The sequence below is a fragment of the Pseudopipra pipra genome, chromosome 2 (genome assembly GCF_036250125.1).
Source record: "Pseudopipra pipra isolate bDixPip1 chromosome 2, bDixPip1.hap1, whole genome shotgun sequence".
In the NCBI taxonomy this organism is placed as follows: Eukaryota; Metazoa; Chordata; class Aves; order Passeriformes; family Pipridae; genus Pseudopipra; species Pseudopipra pipra.
Genome location: NC_087550.1, coordinates 40,305,935 through 40,328,146, shown reverse-complemented (window position 1 = coordinate 40,328,146; position 22,212 = coordinate 40,305,935). Strand labels below are relative to the sequence as shown.

The 22,212-nt window shown below is 35.7% G+C and overlaps 1 protein-coding gene across 7 annotated transcripts in view; it reads right to left on the bottom strand.

Moving 5' to 3' along the window:
- The window catches only part of CNTN5 (contactin 5), a 605,150-nt gene that overhangs the window by 309,043 nt on the left and 273,895 nt on the right, over window positions 1-22,212 (bottom strand). For all 7 annotated transcript variants that reach the window (XM_064645131.1, XM_064645132.1, XM_064645133.1 and 4 more), the window contains one exon: window positions 4,696-4,825. In XM_064645131.1, the coding sequence (XP_064501201.1) occupies window positions 4,696-4,750 (55 nt within the window). In that variant the 5' untranslated portion in view covers window positions 4,751-4,825. The remainder of the gene's footprint in view (window positions 1-4,695; window positions 4,826-22,212) is intronic.

Genomic DNA, 22,212 nt, shown 5'->3' with positions numbered 1-22,212 from the left:
GTTCAGAAGTGAGCCAGTCTCTAGTTCTAAAATGACAGCTTAATTCTTCTTCCATTCCAATTTGGCTTGAAGAGCAGTACTACACCATAAGAAAATAAGGAACATATTATCTGCCTTTCATTTGTTAATTATCAAGATTTCATAAATGTGAAGTTTTTGAGAATTTAAGTGTATAACTGTGAGCTGTACTCCCAGACCACAGTTTCCTTACACTAAAATAACTTTAGACATAATTCAGTCCCCAGTCTTGCATTCAGAAAATAATAATTTTTATCTCCAGTCAAATATTTTCCACATAGCTTAAGCACACTTCCATACATTCATGCATAAGCAAGATCTAAACTACCAGGGCCAGTCTTAAGATAAAAATGATATAAAAATGGGATCACACAAACTAGAGAGGTCATCTATTTTCTCTTAGACGATTCCCTCACCACTGCAAAATCAATACAACAACATAGTACTCTCTTCCAAACACTACCTGCTGCTAAGAGTGATCCCGTGATCTGACGATTTAATGGATAAGGAAGTGTTGAATTTTAACAGAGCCTAAACCAACAGAAATTGAATGAACTTTATCTTACTGGAACACCATCAATATCTATTGCTCTGTTGTTAAGAAGAGTGCATTCAGGCATCAAATTAGGCTACCTTGAATTGCATCAGCTGTGGGAAACAACTCTTAGTAGTTGCAAACCTTCTAATCACTGCTGTAATATAAAAACATCTCTAAATGCAGGATGGTGTAATCAAACGTGAAAGGTATGAACACAGTAAATTTCTAGTTACATTGACGACCTATTTGAAATTATTTTGAATCCAGTTTTGTTATATTTGATTAATTTCAGCTCTTATGGCATTAAATTTACTAATGGATAATTATTATTAATGAAATAATTACAAAATTATCTTTACTCATGAGAAAAAAAGTATGTGTTGTCACATTACCTTTGACAACATGTGAAAAAAAGCACTGAGGTTAGAAATTATATCTTACAGAAGTTAAATCTGCTGCAGCAATATGGAATAAACCTTTAAAAATCCTAAAGAATCACAAATTAAAAACAAAATATAAAAAGAGGAATGCTTTAGAAACCATCATATATGAGTAACAAATTTACAGACTAGAGGAATAGTCGGGTTTAAATATGGTGCTAAATGACTGGCAAGAGTTTTAAAGATATTACGTTACTTAAATAAAATACTTCTATAAATACTGACTTTCAGTTTAACTTCCAAAGTAGTTATGCATTTTAATGCTGTATTAGTCACTGCTAATGCTTTTAAGTCTTTGCAAGATGGTATTTTAATGTATGTACCTAAAAAGTTTCCCTCACAAACAGCTGAACCTCATTCCTGTATATGCAATTTTAGGATACAGAATTGCAAGCATGTTAAATGTGTCTCACAGATTTTGCAGCATATTGTTGTGTTGTATAGAGCTAGATAAATCTATTTGAAGCAAACAGGTATTCTCTTTAACAGCAGTTGAGGTTAAAGAGATATTAACTATGTGAAACCAACTGCACTCTCAGGTACATTAATTTCACAGTATAATACTGTGCCGGTTTAAAAGTAAACCAGTGGGAGAAATGAACCTAGCTCAAGAGACATTACAAGTCAGTTACAATTTACTAAAAAGATTACAATAAATACAATGACATAGAGAAAAACTGGTTTTAACCCACAAAGACAAATGTACAACCCCACACCCTGGGACAAGAACAAAACGGTGTTTGTCAACCCCTGTGCTGACCACCACGTGAGCCCCCTCAGTACAAAGCAAAAGGAAAGGAAGCCTGTTGCTCCAGATGATGGTCGCAGTCCTGTTGAAATAACAATTATGGTCATGTTGAGAGTGGTAGTCACAGTCTTGTTGGAGTTTCTGGTCCTCCTCTGGATCTGAGTGGTACACGAAGTCCCAAACCCCCAAGATTATATATGCTTAGGTTGGAATGTCCAGTACCTCCCCCAGGGCAGGGAGTCTCACAGTGGGTGATTTAACTCTGTGAGTCGTGGGATATTTTTGGAGCCTTTGATGGTCTAGGTGTTGCAGCTGCCTATTATGCCAGTCCAGTATGGCCCATTAGCAGAGATGATCCCTCAGACTGGGTGTGAAGGTGCTAATGCCTCCCCAGAGTGGAGTTATCACGGCTGTTATCACAGTTATTAGTGTGAAGACAAAGAAACACCCCTCTCAGGGTCTCTTTAACACCCAGCTTGTAGCCTGAGGTGTCAGGTGTGCCCTGGGCAGCTGCTACAAATGATCCATTATTAACAGTCCATCAGAAATTACATAGGGGGTGTAGAATACATAGCTTTGGTTATACCCACATAGTGATACACTGGTTCCAGTCCCTGTAACTAGGACAAATGCCTTCTGCCAGACATTGACTTTTAACTCTTAAAGATTTCAAGAGAGAAGATATAATTCTTAAGAAGAAATTTCAGATTTAAACTTCTGAAATGCTTTTGAATTTTACATCAGATTATTTGGAATTTGTAGCAATAAAAATTCAAATTTCAATTAAAAAAAAATTACATTAATGGGTGCTGTTTGTAAGGCATCACTGCTAGAATCACCAAAATACAAATGCTATCAAAACTGACAATGTGGCTGGGAATCCAACACAAACAAAAAAAATAAAGTCCGAAAGTAATGGATTTAGACAATACAAGATAATGAAGCTATATGAGTAATACCAGATTAGATCAGACTGTTTCATGTATGCATTCAAAGCATGTATGTTGATATCCACAGGCACTTTCCATTACTAAATTCCTGTGTCCAATATTGCAGTATTATTACAAATCAAAAAAGTCTTATTTCATTAATTTTTATTAAATTTTATCTTGTGATGACACAAAACCAATAAGTTTGGTAAGAGAGAGAATAGCTTAACAACTGTTAAGAGGCATTATAAGGAACAACATTAAGAAAATGGGGCAGCCAAAATAGATTGATTGGAGGCAATATGCTATCAAATCACAAAAATTCTCATATGAGAAGCTTAAATGATTATCAGTTAACTCATTTTATTACTTGCAAAAGTTAAGGCAACTAAGGAACGCTATGTGAAAAACTTGCATAAGAGATGCACTTACTACACATGTAATAGTTGTCATTGTCTTTTCAAATGAGATATGTAGCTGTCTTCTCTTTAAATCATTATTCAGATTTAGGTAGAAATTAATAGTATATGGACATCACTTGTAAATATCTGAATCTAAATTTTTACAGTTTCACCACTCAGTGTAGAGGCCAGAAAAGCTGACTTTAGTTACATCCCCACTTACCCTTAAGCCACAGTATGGTCTGAGAAATGTTGATTGACCTTGACAAACTGCACCTGGGCTAAGCTTCTCTCCAGTTTATCAGAAACACTGTCTATTCCCAGGAAATAGTGTTGTCTAATGAGCACCTGTTTTTTAATGAGCAGCCTTGGAAACTTATTTTTCTTGCATGAATAACAACCCAAGTGGAATAATATTTCTGTTGCTGAAACTTCAAAGACAGTTACCGAGTTGAATTATGGTCAGGATGGAAAATTACTATGACTAAAACACACACTCTTGCAACCCTATAAACAGTGATATTAAATGACACCCCTCAAGCTCTCGATTATGAGGGGTTGGTGTGTACTAAAGTCTTTAACAACCCTACAAACAACGGTCCAAAGTAAGATCCTTTTGAGCTTTCAGTTCCCAGAAGACAAGGGGCTAATGCGTGTCTCAAACACCAATAACCAGATGGCTGTGAAGCCAAACAAGTACTGTTAGTAACAACTGAAAAGAATTGTTGGTAATAACCAAGGACTACTGGTATAAAAACATGCGAAAGATCAAGATTTGGTTGGAGAAGGGGAGCCAGGTGGAGATAGGGCAGCACTTTTCCGTGGGAAAGAACCACAATAAAGTACAGTGCAAGCACAGAAATGATTGGAAGGAAGTGGGCATGGACTATTAGGTAGGATTGGGACCACCAAAGATCCCCAAAGTTCTCTGACTCATTTACAGAAAGGCCTAGAAGAACAGACTGTGGATGACAACTAATTAGCATAAAAAGCAAGAAACCTGTCCCCAGGGCAGAGAAACCTGTTTCCGGGGCAGAGAAACCTGTCCATAAAAAGGTACCCCTTTAGGCTCAGGCAGTCCCCCTGGACACCTCATCAGCTGGACTGACACAGGTGGGTTGCCGTTTATCAGCTGGATTGCTGCTGAAACCAGGATTGGCATCCCATCAGCTGGATCAATGCTGGAGTGGTGGCTGGTGACCTCTTTTTCCCCTCTCTTTTTTCCTTTCTTTATTTCGTCTCTCCCTTTTTAATCAACCCTTTTCATTTCTCTTTTCCCTTCGCCCTAGCAGTTTATCCAAAACCCACTGTCATGTGCCTATATAGTAGGTCAGGGGCTAACATACCAATTTCCATGCCAAGTGCGTAATTTTGTGTAATTTACTAATAAAACTCTCTGATTGTTTATGGACACTCTAACTTTTGTTTTTCCTTTTGACCAATGAACATTTTCAAATCTTAAGTGCTTCCTTCTCCTTAAGATTTGGTTGTTACACTCAGGCAAATGGTTTTCATAATGATGTTGATCTTCTCTGGCATGGGTTTACATCTTCCTATTTCTGTTTGTGGTTAAGAGCCTTGAAATGATAAACAGAGTTTTCTTGGTTTTGTTTTGATTTACCTGAAAGACAGCCAGTGAGTGACAGAAACAGCAACAGTTTCCATGACAACCACATCCTTGGTCACAAAGGTCTTCTGTCCCTCTTTGTGTAGTTGTTAGCAATGCTGATGTTTCTTCATTAAAGCTTAGCCTAGTGGGAAAAGACAAGTCCTTGTTAGGAAAATTAAAAGTATCTCTCAATAATATGACAGATAATTCAAGAGACAAACCTGGTCCTAATGCAATTAAAAGTTCTAGTTCCAAAGAACTCTCTATGGACAGGGGCAGGTATCCTGACAGATACTCAAAGGGATCTTTTTCCAGTAGTTACCTGAGTTAATAGCTCAAATGTCTGTGGCAGTGCTTTGAATATATATATATATATATGTTTATATGGATATCATCCTAAAGTTACATCCATATTGAAGCCTTGAATTCCCAAAAAGGCAAGCTTACAAGATAATGCACATATTTTTTACAGAAAACATATTCAAAGCACATAATTTGTCATGGGTTCCTATTTTCCTGAAAGCAATATGTTGATGCTTGGTACGAAGTGTTTCAAAAACCCCAAGTGGAAGTGTGGCTTAGATGAGTGGACAGTGAGGTGAATTGAGAATTCACTGAAGGGCAGAGCCCAGAGTGTTCTAATCAGCAGTGCAGAATCTAGTTAGAGGTCTATAGCTTGTGGTGTTCCCTAGGGGTCAGTGCTGGGTCCAGTATTGTTCAACTTACTCATCTTACTCAACTTACTGGATGCAGGGACAGAGTGTGGTCGCAGCAAGCTTGCTGATGATACAGAACTGGGAGGAGCCAATAGCCCAGAGGTCTTTACAGCCCTTCAGAAGGACCTCAATAGATTGCGGAGGTGGGCAGAGAAGAACCATCTGAAGTTCAACAAAGGCAAATGCAGGGTCCTGCACTTGAGGAAGAATAACCCCACACACCAGTACAGGCTGGAGGCTGACCTGCAGGAGAAGGGAAGGTCCTTCTCTGCAGGAGAAGGGACAAGAAGTTGTCCATGAGTCAGCATTGTGCCCTTATGGCCAGGAAGGCCAATGGTATCCTGGGTTGCATTAGGAAAAACATTGCCAGCAGGTCCAGGGAGGTGATCCTGCCCCTAAGTTTAGCCCTAATGAGGCTACATTTGGAGTACTCTGTCCCGTGCTGGGCTCTCCAGTCCAAGAAAGACAAGGAAGTACTGGAGAGGATTCAGCAGAAGGCTGAAAAGATAATTAGGGGACTGGAGCATCTCTCTTATGAGGAAAGGCTGAGAGAGGTGACAGAGCACTGGAACAGGCTGCCCAGAAAGGTTATAGAATCTCCTTCTCTGGAGATATTCAAAATCCTCCTAGACGCAGTCCTGTGCAACCTGTTCCAGGTGAACCTGCTTTGGAAGAAACTTTGAACTAGATATCTCGACTTCCCTTCCAACCCCAATCATTCTGCGATTCTATGATTCTTCTCTTGAAAGCAATATGTTGATATTTGGCATTTTAAAACACCTCCCAAAAAATAATAATTTGTTTTAGGAAAATTCAGGCCTTTTTACTACTTGCAAATTGGGTTCAAATAAATTCCAGTTTCTTCAATTTTACTCATTGTGCTAAGAATCCATCAATACATTTGAAACAATCACCACTTATACAGAAGAGATTTTTCATACTTGTCTCCTTCTACCACTCCTCAGATTTTTGTTTCCTATCTGTCCCATGACTGGTACATACATGTTGGCACATTACATCTTCTTAGGTATCACTTCAACAATGTCAATAGCTTTAACACAATAAAACTTGAGAGTTTTTACATTCAAATAACTGAAAAATCAGTCCAACATATGGCAAGTTTTAGCTGGTTTATGTATGAACTTGAGTGTACTTCTGATCTTTGACTAGAAAAACATCAAGTTGCAAACATAAAGCTAGTTTCCTACACTTAATTAGTCATATCTGTTCAGTAAATTTTTGATATCCTCTCACTGGAGCCCAAGAAATCTTCTATCTGTAGAGGCTATGATCCACAAGTACAAGAGCAATCCCATGGGACAGAACAATGATACAAAGGAGAATTTGCTTTGATCCCTTATCAGACTCATTTTGGGGATAATATGATTCTTTCAGATTAGTTTAGTTTAGTTACATGCCACAATTGCTTTTTCAGGGATCCTATTCTTTATGTTAGAACCCTCACAGTATGAGAACAGAGGCAAAGCTCAACACAGCTGAAAAAAAAATCATAATGTAATAGCAGGTTCCTACCAGATTATTCCACTTCAACTGCTTTCTGAGCATTTCCAGTTGTAACCGGTTTTGATAGTCTTTTCTTCATATATAGAGAGACACACACAGTGTGAGAACAAGATGACAACATCTGTTTAGGTAGCTGGTAATTACTCCCACAACAATCTAAAGGTGTAGCTTGTCAGCTTTCATTTAAAGAGCACAGCAGGTATGGTTTTCAACATAGATAAAAAAAAAACCACGTAGGGTTGTGCTTCCTTTCAGGTAACTCAGACCACAGAAACTTAATATTGGGTGTATACATTAATATAAGAAACACTGAAAGCGAACATAACAATCTGGTAGTCAACTGATTTTCCACATAGTGCCTGTAGCTCATCTAAACCTCCACAGGAAACATCCTCAGTTAATTATTTATGTCTGCTGCCTTTGTTTTTCACTTCAGTGATAATCTGCTTTTCAGTTACTATGTTCCTTTGGTTGGTGAATTATCTCATTCAGCATTCTTTGCTGGCCAGGCCTTTGGGAAATAAGCATTTTCATTAATATTTAAATTTTTCCCTTATGGCCATATCTGTTAAAGAGAGTAAAATACAGATTCCTTCCTCCCTTTCCCTTCCCTGCAATTTTATTACTCTTTCTTCTTCCTCTTTTCCTCACTTCTCTTCAGCTACTATTATAATGGTGTAACACAGAAATTATTTTAACTTGGTGATTTATCTGTTGCATGAACAGGGGGAAATATACCAAGTTTTCCAGCATTAAAGTGTGAGATTATTATTGTTGTTGTTATTATTAGGTATTATTGTGCCTATTGGATTAGACTATTAAAAAATAATATTAAAGGTTATGATTGGTAAACCAGGAACAGGATGAAGCCTAACTGGAGCCAAACAGTAGGAACATCAAAATAAAAGATGCCCTTATATATATTTCTCTTTGCATTCTTGAAACATGATGATTTTAGGCTTTCTATGAAAAAGAATATTTTTTAATGAACATTTCATTAAAGGCAACAGAGTTATGGCAGGTGGTGCTAGATAAGGAGTCAATAGCTAAATATCTATAACAGCTTTTACATGACAACCTTTAAATGTGATCTACCTAACTTGATCCTATCGATGTAATGCAAATTTCAAACCTTTTACACAAGTATATTAAAATGTAAAGCAGAGTGCAATGATAGGGAAATGCTCTGATTTAAGTAATGAATGTGGGACACTGATCTTCCTATTTGGATATTCATTGTGTAAATATGGTGGCTTATCTCAGTAGAAGAATTATTAGCAAAACAAGGAAGGGGGAAATATGTCACTTCATTGCTTTTAAAAAATCTACCTAGAAATTTTGATTATCATCATAATGATAGGATTTTGGACCTTTACTTATTTTTTCCATATTTCTTGTTTCTTCAAGGGTACTTGGCAAACACTTTACTAGCCACATGGATAAATGGAATGCACAGCAACATGGTAGGGTTATTGAACATCTAAGAATGGAGCAGTACAGTTCATACAAATATATTGATACTGCATTTATGGGCTACTATGTAGCATGTGGAATAATGACATAGGTGCTTTGAAGACAATAAAGGGGCAAGAGGACGAAAATGTTGCATTTAATAAGCATAGGCATATAGTCTAATTTCTGCTCTAGATCAAATGAAGGGATGTATTCCTAGTTTTACTATCAGTGCTTGTCATCTGATCTTTTAGATGACTAGGCTCTCACTTTTAGATAGACTTCAGTGATTGAAGGATTCCTTTATGCTTGTAGCAAAAAGATCAAAGCTGCATTAAATTTATTGAGAGAAGCATCTTCTTTCTTATTAAAAAAAATGAAAAAAGAAAGGGTGTTATTACTGTAAAAAAAGTTAATGAATATTGTCTTCAATTTTATAAGAAAGATCTCCCACCTAAAACTTGCCTATTTTTAAGTAGTTTAAGGGCATATATACGAGTAGTATTCAGTTATTCTTGGTTGGAAAATCTTGTTAATTATCTGGTTTGGTTTTTTTTTTCCTCACCCCTGACTATCCCAGAATGAGGAATCTTACAAATGTAAAACAGAATATACAGTCACTTACTAATGCAAAAGAATACATCTGAAGATGCTGCTCAAAAGGACTTAAAAATCATTTCAACTGAGCAGTTTTTATTTTTCCCCCAAATATAAATTTGGATCTCATAAGAATCCAACTGGTTTCTTTGGAACACTTTCCTGGCTTTATTGATAATTCAGTGCAAGAAAAAAAACTTAAGTTGTCCAGAATATCCTGTATTCTTTTATATAATAGCATGATTGACAAAGTTCTACAGTCTAGTTTTTAAATTAAGGGTGGAATGTTTATCATTTATTGATTTTTTTCCTGTCCTGTTCTTATTCTGGTTTCTCTATAATACATGCAGTTTCAGGAAACTTTTTTTTCATAATACTGAAGAGATGAATTTTCTCTCATGACAATTTGTAAAAAACAGTGATCTAAAATACAGTCGATGTGTATAATGTGCAGCAAGTAATTTATCTAACTTCTTTTTCGGCACAAATAATTATAAGGCGAGATTTTCAATTTCCAAATGGTACTAACCATGGTCCTTTGTTTTCCCAAGAATTTCTGCCAAATTAATTTTGCAATTTGTTTTAATTCTGCATGTTAATTGTAGAAAACTTATTAAAGCACTCACCATTCAGTACGTTTTAATGAATTGCTTTGGCTAGTAGTGGCAGGGTGGATACTTTCTCATGGTTCTGATTCCTAGTAGAATTTATGAATACTGAAAGTACGAGTACTAATGAATGTTGCCAGCATTAATGTGCTAGAGGCTTGAACTAGATTTAGTAAAACTATGGTCTTTCTAAGCATAATAATAACATCTACTATCATTAGTGTTTGTTTTCTGGCACTTATAATAAATTTAAATGCAACTGAAAAGATTTTTTGGTTTTTTTTTTTAATTAAAAAACTTATGAAGTGAAGCCTTTAGCATAGATACCTCAATATTGATAACAAAGTGCTTTCTTCCATTACCACTACCTCATTTCCCTATTCCACCGTATGCATATTTATCCATTTATCTGTACCAACATGAAAAGATTGCTTGCTCAAATCCACATCCTCTGTCAAAGCAATGTAACACAAGTTTTTGTCTCTACAGTGACTACACTGCTCAGAGGAAAGCGTGTGACTTGTCACAAAAAAATTAGTTTTCTTTATAATATTTCTTTTTCCTATATCAATATATTAGAGGAAATATCAAATTATTTCATTTTCCCTTTCTCTTCAGGAAAGGAGCATGCTCACAGGTAATGAAGGAATAAAAACAGTGATAAGGTTTACATGGACCTGGCAAAGCAGGAACTGAAGAGAGTTAGAAATTGAGCTATTGCCACCCATACATCCAAATGGAAAGAAAAAGAATAGCATATTATATGAAGAACAAATACACTTATATGATTTTAGATAGTATTCTAGGAAATACTTTTCTTTACATTCAGTAAGTGGGGGACATTGGCCTAAGGTGCAGTGAAACTGCTAATAATATTTCTTACTTAAGGTGGCAAACCCATGAAATCAATAGCTGCAACAAGCCAAGTATCATTGACTAGGCTTTCTATAAAAGATTTGTTATACTCTTGGAAAAAGACAGACATCTAACTGAAGCTCCAGTTTAAAGTACTGAAATAAAGCCTTCTAATCAACACTGAAGTCTCTGTCCCTCCCTGCACAGCCTTTACATCAATCACGGCTTGGAAGATATGAATGGAATTGCCACAGACAGCAACTCAGCCTGTCTTCCCTGCTCCTATGAGTATCTGACATGGTAATGCTCAGTCCATGGAGAATTAGAGGCTTTAGAAAACCAGAAGCTCAGATATTTCAAAGTTTATCATGAACAGAGGAAGCAGCTTGGCTGGAAATTTTTAAAAAGAGCTTGTCTGTTGAGAGCTCCCTGATGATATATTTACATATAAAGTTAACTATTAGGCCATGATTATTACAGACACGGGTTATAGAGAATATAAATAAACTTGATTGAGTTCATGTCCCTGCTTGCTTTCAATAAGGAATTAATTTGCTCAGTCCAAAGTCTTTTTGACAATACTATTTACAAAATGGCTTATATTTAATAAAAAAAAATAAGTTAATATTTGACAAAAGTCATACCATAGACACTTTTACAATGAAGTGTCAGAGGAATTTATTATAGGACAAATGAAAGTGAAATTATATTAAGTCAATGTAAACAGCAAGGCGTCTTGTAGGATTGATTATCACCCCAAGGGAAAATAATTTATTTTCAAGTTTTAATAATTGTCTAAAATATTGTAAAGGAAATTTAATAAAGGAGAAGTTTTAGCAGTTAAATAAAACAATTTCTGAATTGTTTTATGAACACCTAATTTACTAACAATTTTAATATTCTGCAGTGGAACCTTTGCTTGTCAGATTCCTCCTGGCAAGCAACCAAGACTTACAATATCTAAGTTAATATTTAAAAGGTTGATTGTGGTTTGCTTGGGTTTTTTTTGTTTGGTTTTTGTTGTTGTTGTGTTTTGTTTTGTTTTGTTTTGTTTTTTTAATTTGTGATACTAATAAAACTTTCAAAGACACCAGTCTAGTTCTAGGAAGAAACATAAATGCTACTCTACAAAACAGTCAAATTGACTAATTCTGAAATAATGGTCAGTCTCAATTTCTATACCGGTGAATGAACATCTGAACTACTGCTCTGAAAAACAAAGAAAAACATTTGGTTGCAAACACTTAGTAAGTATTTCGAAATGCCTATGAGTCCAACAGATTCTGAATTATTCAGATGAATTAAAGCTGTTTGGAAAACTGTGTACAGTACCCATAAAATAAGATAATATTATATTTATATTGTATTAAATATTGATTATTTTCAATAGTGTTTGAATATATTTGCGCATACATATTCAAAATAGAGGGTTTGGATGTAAGTTGCAGAATGTTTCTCTTTCCAATATTTCAGACAATTGACTGCTTTTTCATATTACCTCTTTTAACCGAATGAATAAGTATAGTGGAGATTAACAAATCACTTGACCAAGAAGGCTTGTTTTATGCTAAATTATTTAAGGGGTCATTCAGTGTTACCTGCTATAGGTGCTAGATCCTGTTAGGCATTCTTACTGTAAATCAGACACTAAACCTTCAATAGTGTGGTGCTGCTATTTGACAAAATTCAATTGAATAAAGCGCAAAAACCCTAGAGTACTGCTTAGGCAATCAAGTGATTTTGGATACACCTTGAGGTACTGGTGCTACTTGCAGGCACTGAGGCAGCTTCACTGCTGTTCCCACTACTAGGTGTGGTCATGTTCTCTGGTGAACAAATACCTGTTGGATGAGGCCTTTTGAGAAGGAAAGCAGTGGAATTAATTCTGTTGTATTTTTTCCCCCATCTATTTGCCAATCAGACTGACAGTTTCTAAAATTCAGCTCACATTTCAGAGAAGAAGCAGCTGCTGGGGATAAAGCAGTATAAAAAGCTTTGCTCTCTCACTTGGGTATGTGAATATGTGCTGAAACACAGATTCACCTCAGCAGTGTGACTTTCCAATTTCTTAAAGCCTGGACTGCAGATAACACGGACTTTCTCACAAGTACCATAGTTAATCTGTTTGGTTTCTTGTATGACCTTTATGAACAGTCATTCCTTAAAGTCCCACAAGCTGTCATTACACTCACTTCAATTTTTTTTTTTAGTTCTGTCAATATTATTCACATGTAATAGGGAAAAAAGGATAAAGAGGAAAATTATGTATAATTGGACACTTTGGAAATTAGGTATATAAGCTCTTTTGTTAGTAAATGAAGAGGAATAGAAAACTGGAAGGAAAATTAATTAAAAACATTTTTGACGACTGTTTTGGAGTGAGATGAACAACCTTATTCTTTTTGCTAACTGTGATGGAAATCTGATTTCAGCAGAAGCCTAGACAGCTATTCTAAATTATTCAATTAAGTTTCAAATAGCTTTAGCTGAGTGATAGCAGTTCTCACTTGTTTTTTAAAGTGTACGTGAAAGTTTCAACAAGCTGTGAAAAATTAAACTGGTCATTTAACTCCTAAACTCAGTGATACTGCAATAAAATCAGCCTTCATCTATGATGGACATTTCTCAGTATTTTGCTTTAATTATTCAGGAAAGATAATCAAGTACTTAATAATAAGTCCTACAGATGCCCTCAGATAACTTGAGAAGTTCAGGGAGAAATGACTGTAGAATTGTGGGTCATGCTCGTGACCTGTCCTCAACCTGCATTGTTTGTATTCGACTTGATTTATTTGCAACAAAAAAATTGCAGGGAAAAAGGTATATTCTCATGCTACTCTTTTCAGGCCTGCCTGTTTATTTCTAAATTCCTCTGGGCGATCGTAAGATGTGCCAGTGTAATCACATCTGGAAATGACCTTTTCTCTGCCAAGCAGACAATTTAAGGACAATGATAAGAACAGCAAGGCACCGCTGTTATTTTGTCTCTCAGCTGTACTTGGTAGAACTATCTCTAATGGTTAAGAGAAGTAGCTCGTCTTGGCCTCTCTTTTGCAGCAGCCAACTACTACAAACAGGGAAGGCGACTGCAATTAAATAAGTATCCTTGACTGCCACTTGCATCTGGTATTATATCAGCCAATATAAACAGGCATAGCTTAAATCTTTCACTTAATGTAACCACCAGACTAATAATATTATGCCTTTTAATAACATACACCAGCATCTCCACTCATCTCCCTGCAGACTGTGTGTACTGTGCTAAAGTAGTGGCCGCAATCTCTCTGTGGACCATTAAATTCTGTGCTCACTTCCAAACAAATCAGCTCTGGCATAACAGGGTATATTGTGCACCAGGGTGTTCAATACTACACTTGAAAAGGATCCATAAATTTTCTGTGCCTAAGATGTGAGATTCTATTCACTATACAAGGCAGGTGCAGAGCAGGCTCCCAAAAGTGTGTTAAAGAAAAGCAAGATCCTTCAATACCCTGCTTACCTCCTGCCTATGGGCCTTATACAATGCTGCCAGCCTGTCAGAAGAACGTTCATCCAAAAAGGATGTAGGCTACATGCAGTGAGTGGAAGAGGTTGTTTCATTTGTAGAGTGGATGGGAGACAAAAAGAGAGGATAGTGTGCTAAAAGATCATACATGAACAATCCATTGGTGCATATGTGATACAAGTCTACCTCAGTGCCAATCCACAAATTAGAAAAATGACAGTTCTATAAAAAAACTTGTCTTGACGTCTTATTCACGAGTTCTGCATTAGTCATTGTGGCAGATTTCACATTAGTTCAGCCCCCAGGTTTAGGTAATAAGACCAATTTTAGTCAAATATTTTATTTTAACATGATAAATAATGAAAGAAATACAAAATTTTTAGCTAAATTTTTAGTCCTCCAAGTTGAGGTGATCTCTGTATCCAGACCCTTCAAGAAGGGTACATTAACATTTTACTAGAATTTGCACTAGCACAAAAGTCTTATTGCTCATGTGTTCAAATGAGAGGATACTCCGCAAAAATGAAACAGGTCAAAAGGATTACATCTTCAATTCAAGACAGGCTAAACATTTCCTAGGCTTAAGAGGCAGAAGTCACTTTAAACACTTCTGGAAACAAGTCTTAACACTGAATATATTTTAAAAACTCCATAGTTAAATTCAATCTCAAACTATTCAGATGAATTAAAAAAAAACCAGAAATAAAATGCTATTTGTTTTATTTAAATGGTTTCAATAGACTATCTCATTACAATTAATAGTTGCCACATCTCAGGACAACAAAGAGTTTATTTAATATATAGTAAAAAGACATTATCTTTGGAACTTAGAGCGATAGATAAAGATGTACAATTTGAAAATGCTTCTGTAAAAACAATATTAGTTTGGAGAAGATACTTAAAACAGTTGTTGTTCTGAAACAGTTGTGGTGGTTTAAATGTTAATAATTTTGTTCTTAGCTATTTTCTACTTGAAACACTGCAGTGCATTTTTTAACTGCCATACTGAAAAATATTAATGGTGCAACAAATTGACTTGTGCTACAGAGATGTATCTGGTTTTTTTATGAGCATATTTAATTGCACGTTTCTTAAGTCTCTAATTACAACGAGTACTAAAAGTGTCTAGATGCTTAAGGGTGCATTTTTATATTTAAACATACCTCATTATTATTACTTATATGGCAGATAGTTCACTAAGATATAATGATAGGATATTAAAGTGGATTAGAAATCTCATTATTAAAACACAAGCTTGTCCGAATAGAAAGAAAAAAAAATAAAGTACTCTAAGTGGAATAAACACCTCTTCATTTTCTTTCACAAATCTCATTTTATTACGAGCTAAATGTCAGAGTCATAAAGAGGTAACTGCTGGCATGATCCCATCAGGGAGGTTTCTATTTGTTATGATATGATATTCAACATTATTTTCCCACAGATTTTAAATAAAGCCAGTGAACTTTACTAAGGACTCCAATTTCAACCAAATGTGTGTTAGCCTATCTAGAGGTATATTGTTTATTTTTGAAGAGTAAGATGTGACTGCAGTCAAATAACATCTCTTCTTGTATTTTAACTCAGCATTAGGGCAGACACCAATTATGAAATTGTGCTGTCAGGTTACCCTTCTAAGGGCAGTCACACACTTCATGTTTTCAGTGGCAAATTGAATTTGACATTTAATTTGAAGCCCAGGATACCGTAATGTAAAACCTTCTGCAGTATTAGTGATAAAGCATGAGGGCAGACATCCTGTCTGGCTTTTTTAAACAGTCCTCTCCATATTAGTATTGCCTTCATTATATTCTGTGGGGATTATTTTCCTGATCCTTATAGGAAAATTCCAGTAAACGTTTAGAATCACAGTAGCTCACAACTAGAACATTTCAGGTTTCTTTAGGGATTCTAATAAATGATCTACTGTAAAATCTTCCCATACACTCTATCCAGACACCTTGTCATTTCTGAGTTTAGAACTAATTAGAACAATTCTTAGCACAACATTTAGTTGGTGGTGGTGCTGACTCTTTTAATTCGTTTATTCTTTGGAAAATAATGTTACATTGCACAAGAAAGTATGCTAATAGTGGTTGCAAGCCCTTTATTTATGGAAGATTAATTTCTTGCAGAGATTTCTGTGTAAGTTAGCAGCCCTTCCTTTAATGCATTTCAGAGTATTGAAATGTAGTGTTTTGAAGAAGCAGCAGAGTAGACAGTTTTAGGCTCAAAAATTAAGAATGTCATAACAAGAAAGTGCAGAGGCTGGTTTGGTGCACATGCAAATGCAATTTACCCAGGATTCTGGGCTAACCATCACCTTGGAGGTTACCATTACATGTCAAAAAATAAAATAAAACTTACCATGGTTCCTTGCCCCTGTAAGGTTTCATGATACAACAGCCATGACTTAAGCTGTGAAACATATAGTGGTTCAGAATCAGGCCCAGAGGCCCCAGCCATAGAGTACTACATTAACGAACATGAGATCTCTGTGCTATTCAATATTTGTACACAAATATAATCTGGACCAAATAGGAGCATATTTCTGGGTAATTATCCAGCCCACACAACACATTCAGTATAATGTTAATTTTGCATAAACTGTAGCCATCTGATCTGCATGAAAGTCTGCAACGATCAAGCTATTTTCCATTTTTTATTACCATTTCTACATTCTGTGTCAAGTGGATGAAGTGTTTTAGTATTACTTTTGTATTGTTGGCATCCTAAATTGGGATTTACAGTTATGAAGATCAACTGCTTTAGTACTCCCTAGGGAGTGTCCCTATTTCCCTAATTATATCACGAAGTGGTCACAGTTCTCTCAGGAGAAGCAGAAGAATATCTCCTGACTTTTTCTTCATTTGTTTGGTTATACTTCTGAAATAGTTTCTGAAATAATTTCTTACAGTTTCTGAAATGATTTCTTAAATGTTTTTCTGGGGAGAGAACATCCTCCTTAACTAAAAGTCTCTTGCTGGTTTCCAGAAGTAATGTCATTGACTGTGTGGACAGCACTTATTTCCGTTGATCTCCTTGACTTTTTTTCATTCTGTCAGAACTTGTCTTGCAAAAAAACTTGTCCCTTTTCTTTAGTTAGTGAGTTCCAATTGGTTGTAGGTTGTGTTCACTGACAGAGGATAGTTTCTTTTTTATTTCTTTTCTCTATTGCCATTTATGAAGGCAAAGAATTTAAAATTTACAAGCAAGAACACAAATTATGCACTGTTTAAAGTTTCCAGTATGGCACTTTCCTTGCTGTAGAAGATGCTTCACTTTGGCAAATTCATATTGTCTATAAAGCACAAACTAAGAACACCAATTCAGCAAAATGCAATGAAACATAGTGAAGGAACTATGCACCTTTTGCTGTTAGTGTGCTGAAATTCTTCTAGTGCATCACACATGTTACTGGAGTGTGCTGGACAAGTGCTGGCAAATCCTATTAATTATCCAGAGAAGGTTCCATTGGGACAGAGTTTCAGTCATTTTTTTGACGGGGAGTGAAGTATCAGTCTTACTGCACTGCACTTACTTAGGATGATTTTTTTTTGTGCTTCTGGAAGATATGTGGAATGTTGCCTGCTTTTATTAAAAGTTCAGCCATTCCCTTCCAAGAGACAGGAACCCCTTGGCACAGTCCTGATTAGTGGTTATAAGGGAACCAAGGTGGAATTGAGGTAGGAATTGTATGTGCTTCTCTTCCCTCCCTGATAATTAGTTCGAATCATAAGTGTTTTACAATTCAATTTCTAACCCCTGCTGCAAAACAAGAATAGCAGGATGGCTAATAGAATGACACTTATATCTGAAAATGAATGCTGTCTCAGGATGCCTTGTCACCTTCCTGCTCTTCACTACAGGTTTCATGCAAAGCAGCAAGCAGGGAGAGAAGATGCCAAGAGGACACAGGCTTATCTAAAATAAGTTCTTAAAATTAGTCTGATAATGCCTTCTGTTAAATGTGGTGTTATATTTTCTATTCTTCTTATCTTGAGAGTTCCCTTAGAATCTAGTTGTAATAGTTCATTTATAAAAATTAATGTGATCTATCTGTGCAACTTAGTATTGTGACAGGTCTCACCACAAAAATATCTGAGCAATTGGAAAGAGAAAATAACTCCTAGCACGTTCACTTCTTGCCTTGCCATTATCCACATTATGTCAGAATATTTTAAAATTATTTGAAATAAAAAAATGAGGATGTCATTAAATATGATTATGTAGATTGCTACTGAAAATGGAGAGGCAGGTATTATCTGTGCTTTTAATATTGTTTAAAAGTGTAAGGAGTGTATTATTTGCAGTCTTTCTATTTCTATTTATGGGACTCCTTGATACCATAGAGTAACATACTAAAAGGAAAAGCCTTTCTATTAATTGAAGTAATAAATAAATTCATGAAATATGATATTTAAATTAAATAATCTGATTTTAAGTTAAACTGATTTAATAAATTTAAACAAGGACAAAGGGACATTAGAAATATTATAATCCTTCATAGATAATTATACAGGAAAGTAGCCCTGTTAGCTTGGCTTAATTCTGATAAACTAAAAGACAAAATCTCAAACTATAGATCCTTCATTTCACCACTGAAAGTATATAATAAAATATAATCTCCCAGCTAAGGAAATTCCAAAACTAAAAAGACCCAAGAGAATACAAACCAAACGGGCGACAAACATCTTACTTACATCACTATTTAAAATTTTCTGTAAATAAGACTTCATGATGCATCCAGCAGAAAAATATTTAATTTGAAAACATAGCCACTAGTTTTACCACATCTACATTTCACCTTGTCAGTAGTTCAGAAAATTTAATTTATGGAATAATAATTAAAAACAATTTCAGTTTCAACTTCATACATATATGTGTGGATCTCTTCTGACAATTTATTCAGTTAATCCATTTAATAAAATAACTTGCTAAATTCCTTGTTCTCAAACAAATTGGGGTGAAGGGGGGAGGTGGGTAAGTTTATGTAGCAAGAGGGGACAGCTGATGAGAAATTTATAGCTTCCCTTGTTGGACACCGGGTAAGTTATTATTAGGTCAGAACTAGATTGTGGGGAGTGTGTGTGTGCAGTGGCAAGGGCTGGGTCAAACCTCAGGGAGGTGAGGTGGTATCCTATCACTCAAGGCAGGCCCTTGGAACCCACATGGGAAAGCCCTGGAGCAGCTGTCAGTCACGAGCAGCTGTCAGTCACAAGCAGCCTGGGAAAACTATAACACACCACACCTCCTGGGGCCTCTCACTCAGTCTCAGATTGGCAGGGACAGTGAGAACACTGCCCCTCACCCTGGCCTGGAACCCCAGAGTGGTTGGTGGGTCAGGGACCACGCCTGTGTGGGGTGGTCATAGGGAGCAGAGCAAATAAAAACACAGGTATATGTTTGCCTTGTGTCGCGGCTCTGCCACTGGACTTGTCAGAGCTGGTCTTCTACAAGGCTTGGGTGGTAGCTATACAAGCAGTCTCTCCTTCTTTCTTCTTCTCTGTTCTTGCTCTCTCTGCTTCTTTTTCTTTGCTCCTTTCTTGATGCTTGGGGTGGTTTGGAGCTGGAGGGATTGAATCTTGATTTAAGTGTTGTGGAATTGGTTGGATTTTACCTTAAGTGTTGTTGATTAATAGTATATGCTGAGTCAGTATTTTTGTCTCACTTGTGTGGTGTCCTTTTGAACTTTGTCCAAGTCCCCTTATTTACTCCTCTAATAAAGAAATTTATTGGGAACAAGACTGTGACTTATTCTCTTAACACTATCTCGAGGTATTAAAGAACCCTACGTCTATATATTGGAGTAAAACTCATAGCCAGCAGTTCCTGGGGCTGGATTTTTACATCCCTGAAAAGGCAGAAGATGGACACTTTTTTACATCCATCCATTTTATGTAACAAAATTTAGTCTGATTATTATTTTATATGGGGGACAGTGGTGAGGAATCTCACCGTACTCCTGATGGTTTGAGGATTCACTAAACGTATCAAAGGTGCTACAGTTTTAAGAATGATCATCCAGTATCTTCAAAGTTGGAGAACAAATAGGGAATAAGGAAAACAAAACAAATCTATGATCTGAATTCAGTAGAGGGGGGACATTATGAACGAAAAGCAATCTAAGGACCAGAGAAGAGCCAATGTACCTTTTCTTACTTATAAACTTTGGATATGAATTAGCTGGTTAAATTTCACTTTTTTTTTTATTTTAATTTACCAGTTTTCCTCAGCTGTTCTCTTACAATGTAGATTGTATGTTGCCATCACTGACCGAGGTGACATTCTACCCCCAAATATCTTCTGTTTTCACAGCACAAGCAGATTAAATATTACAGGACAGCTACAAATCCAAAAATAAATCTGCTGTGTCTCCTGTTCCTATATACACTACTGTAGCATGTCCTACCCCAAGTTGTCCTTGTGCATGTGCCTCTACAGACCAATCTTTGCCCTTTCCTATTTGCATATAATATACTAGAAAGTTAATGCACTATTTTTTGCCTCACTGTTTACTATCTCTGCCTTTTTCTCTTCCACAAAGAAAATATAAAATTTGGAGAAATCCTTTTCTCCCCTGTAAACACTTGATTTGTATCATTCCCCATCGCCTTCAAGAGTCTATCAGGAAGAAATACAATACAGAAAGACAGAAAGAAATGAAAAAAGAAAAATAATCTATTCACACTCTCCTTTCTGTGAGTATTTGTGTCAGAGCTTTCTTTCAGATGATCAAGGACAGGACTTAAAATTCTCTCCTTCAGCCAGCTTCCCTTGGCTGCTGCTTACTAACAGCAACTCCAAATGGCCATTGGCAACAGCTTCCAAGCTGACAAAATCAATTTTCATTTTGAACAATAATTATAAAATAATTATAAAAACAATAATGCTCTTTTTTAACCCTTTTCTTTCAAACAAAAAGGAAATTATTTTATTGTTTATAGAATTTAAAGGTTTAGTTCCTTTGACAGTGCAATGGAAAATGTAAACACAGTATTTCAGACTTATAATGTAGTATAGAAATAAATACAAATGGGTGACATGCAATTTTTTACAGCTTGCTATATAAAGAATAGTTTAAAATGATGTGAGAATAAGTTAAGAAAATCCACAGACCCCTAGAGATTTTTGGCACCAGGCTCTCCCTCCTACAGGCATTGGAATATTCATGACATTCCCCTGCCTTCCCCTTCTCCTCATGAAGATAGAATCCATGGTTCTTTCATTTTTCATCATTACTTAGCCCTTTAGTTTCCCTAATTCCTTAGCCTTTAAGTCTAGTTTTCTGGCTGAGACACATATCAACAATAGTCCCAGTTGGCTGGGTCTGAGCAAGTTAGTTAGAAGAATTAAGACTCTTACATACAGATGTACACGTATGTAGGTACATATATTCGGTTTCTATACAATTATTTTGTTCCGTGGTGTTAAAAACACAAGTTTGTGTGTTTTGGGGTTTTTTTTTCGGTTTACCTAAACAATAAAGATAGCAAAACTGATTTGTTTTTTTTGGTTTTGTTTTTTTTTTTTTTTAAATCAGAGGCCTTTGATGAATAATAAAGCTGCTGATACTATTTTTTGTGTGGTATGTCAAGAATAGTTTTGAGACTTAAATCTCATTTTTAAAATTAAGCACATTACATTTAATTTCTCAAAATTCTATGCTAAAAAGATTTTCTGGAAACTATTTTACTAAAAATCAGTTCTGATACTTGAAGCAACACATTCTACCTACAATCCGGAACAACAAAAATTGTTTATTAAAGAACAGATAGCATCATGTGCAAGTAAAAAATATTTCTTTTCCCCCGTGTCCAGTTGCTTAAACATTTTACTTTTTTATAGATCAACTTGTCACATAGATATGTAAACTTAAAATATCAGAACAATTAAGACAATCTTGGAGATAAATTTGAACATTTAGCTGTATATCAGTGTTTTAGCATATGGAATTACAGAGTAAAAAGCAGAAAGGTTTTGGTATGAAAATACAGTCATAAGAAGCAGGAAAACAGGAAATTTGGGTCCATTAAAGGAAGCAATTAAAACATATTTACTTGACTTTGGGTGTTATGCTTTTAGTAGTGGTTCAAGTGGGTAGTCATGACCTTCCATAAAGTAAATTCCTCTCTCTACCTGTTTAGCGTTTTTGAAAACAAATGAGACAGAATGAGTAAAAGAGATTGTATCATTCATCTCGCTTCTTCAAGAGCAATTTTGATCACAAAAGATAGTCCATAGAAAGTCATTGCACATGTTTATCACTCTCTGT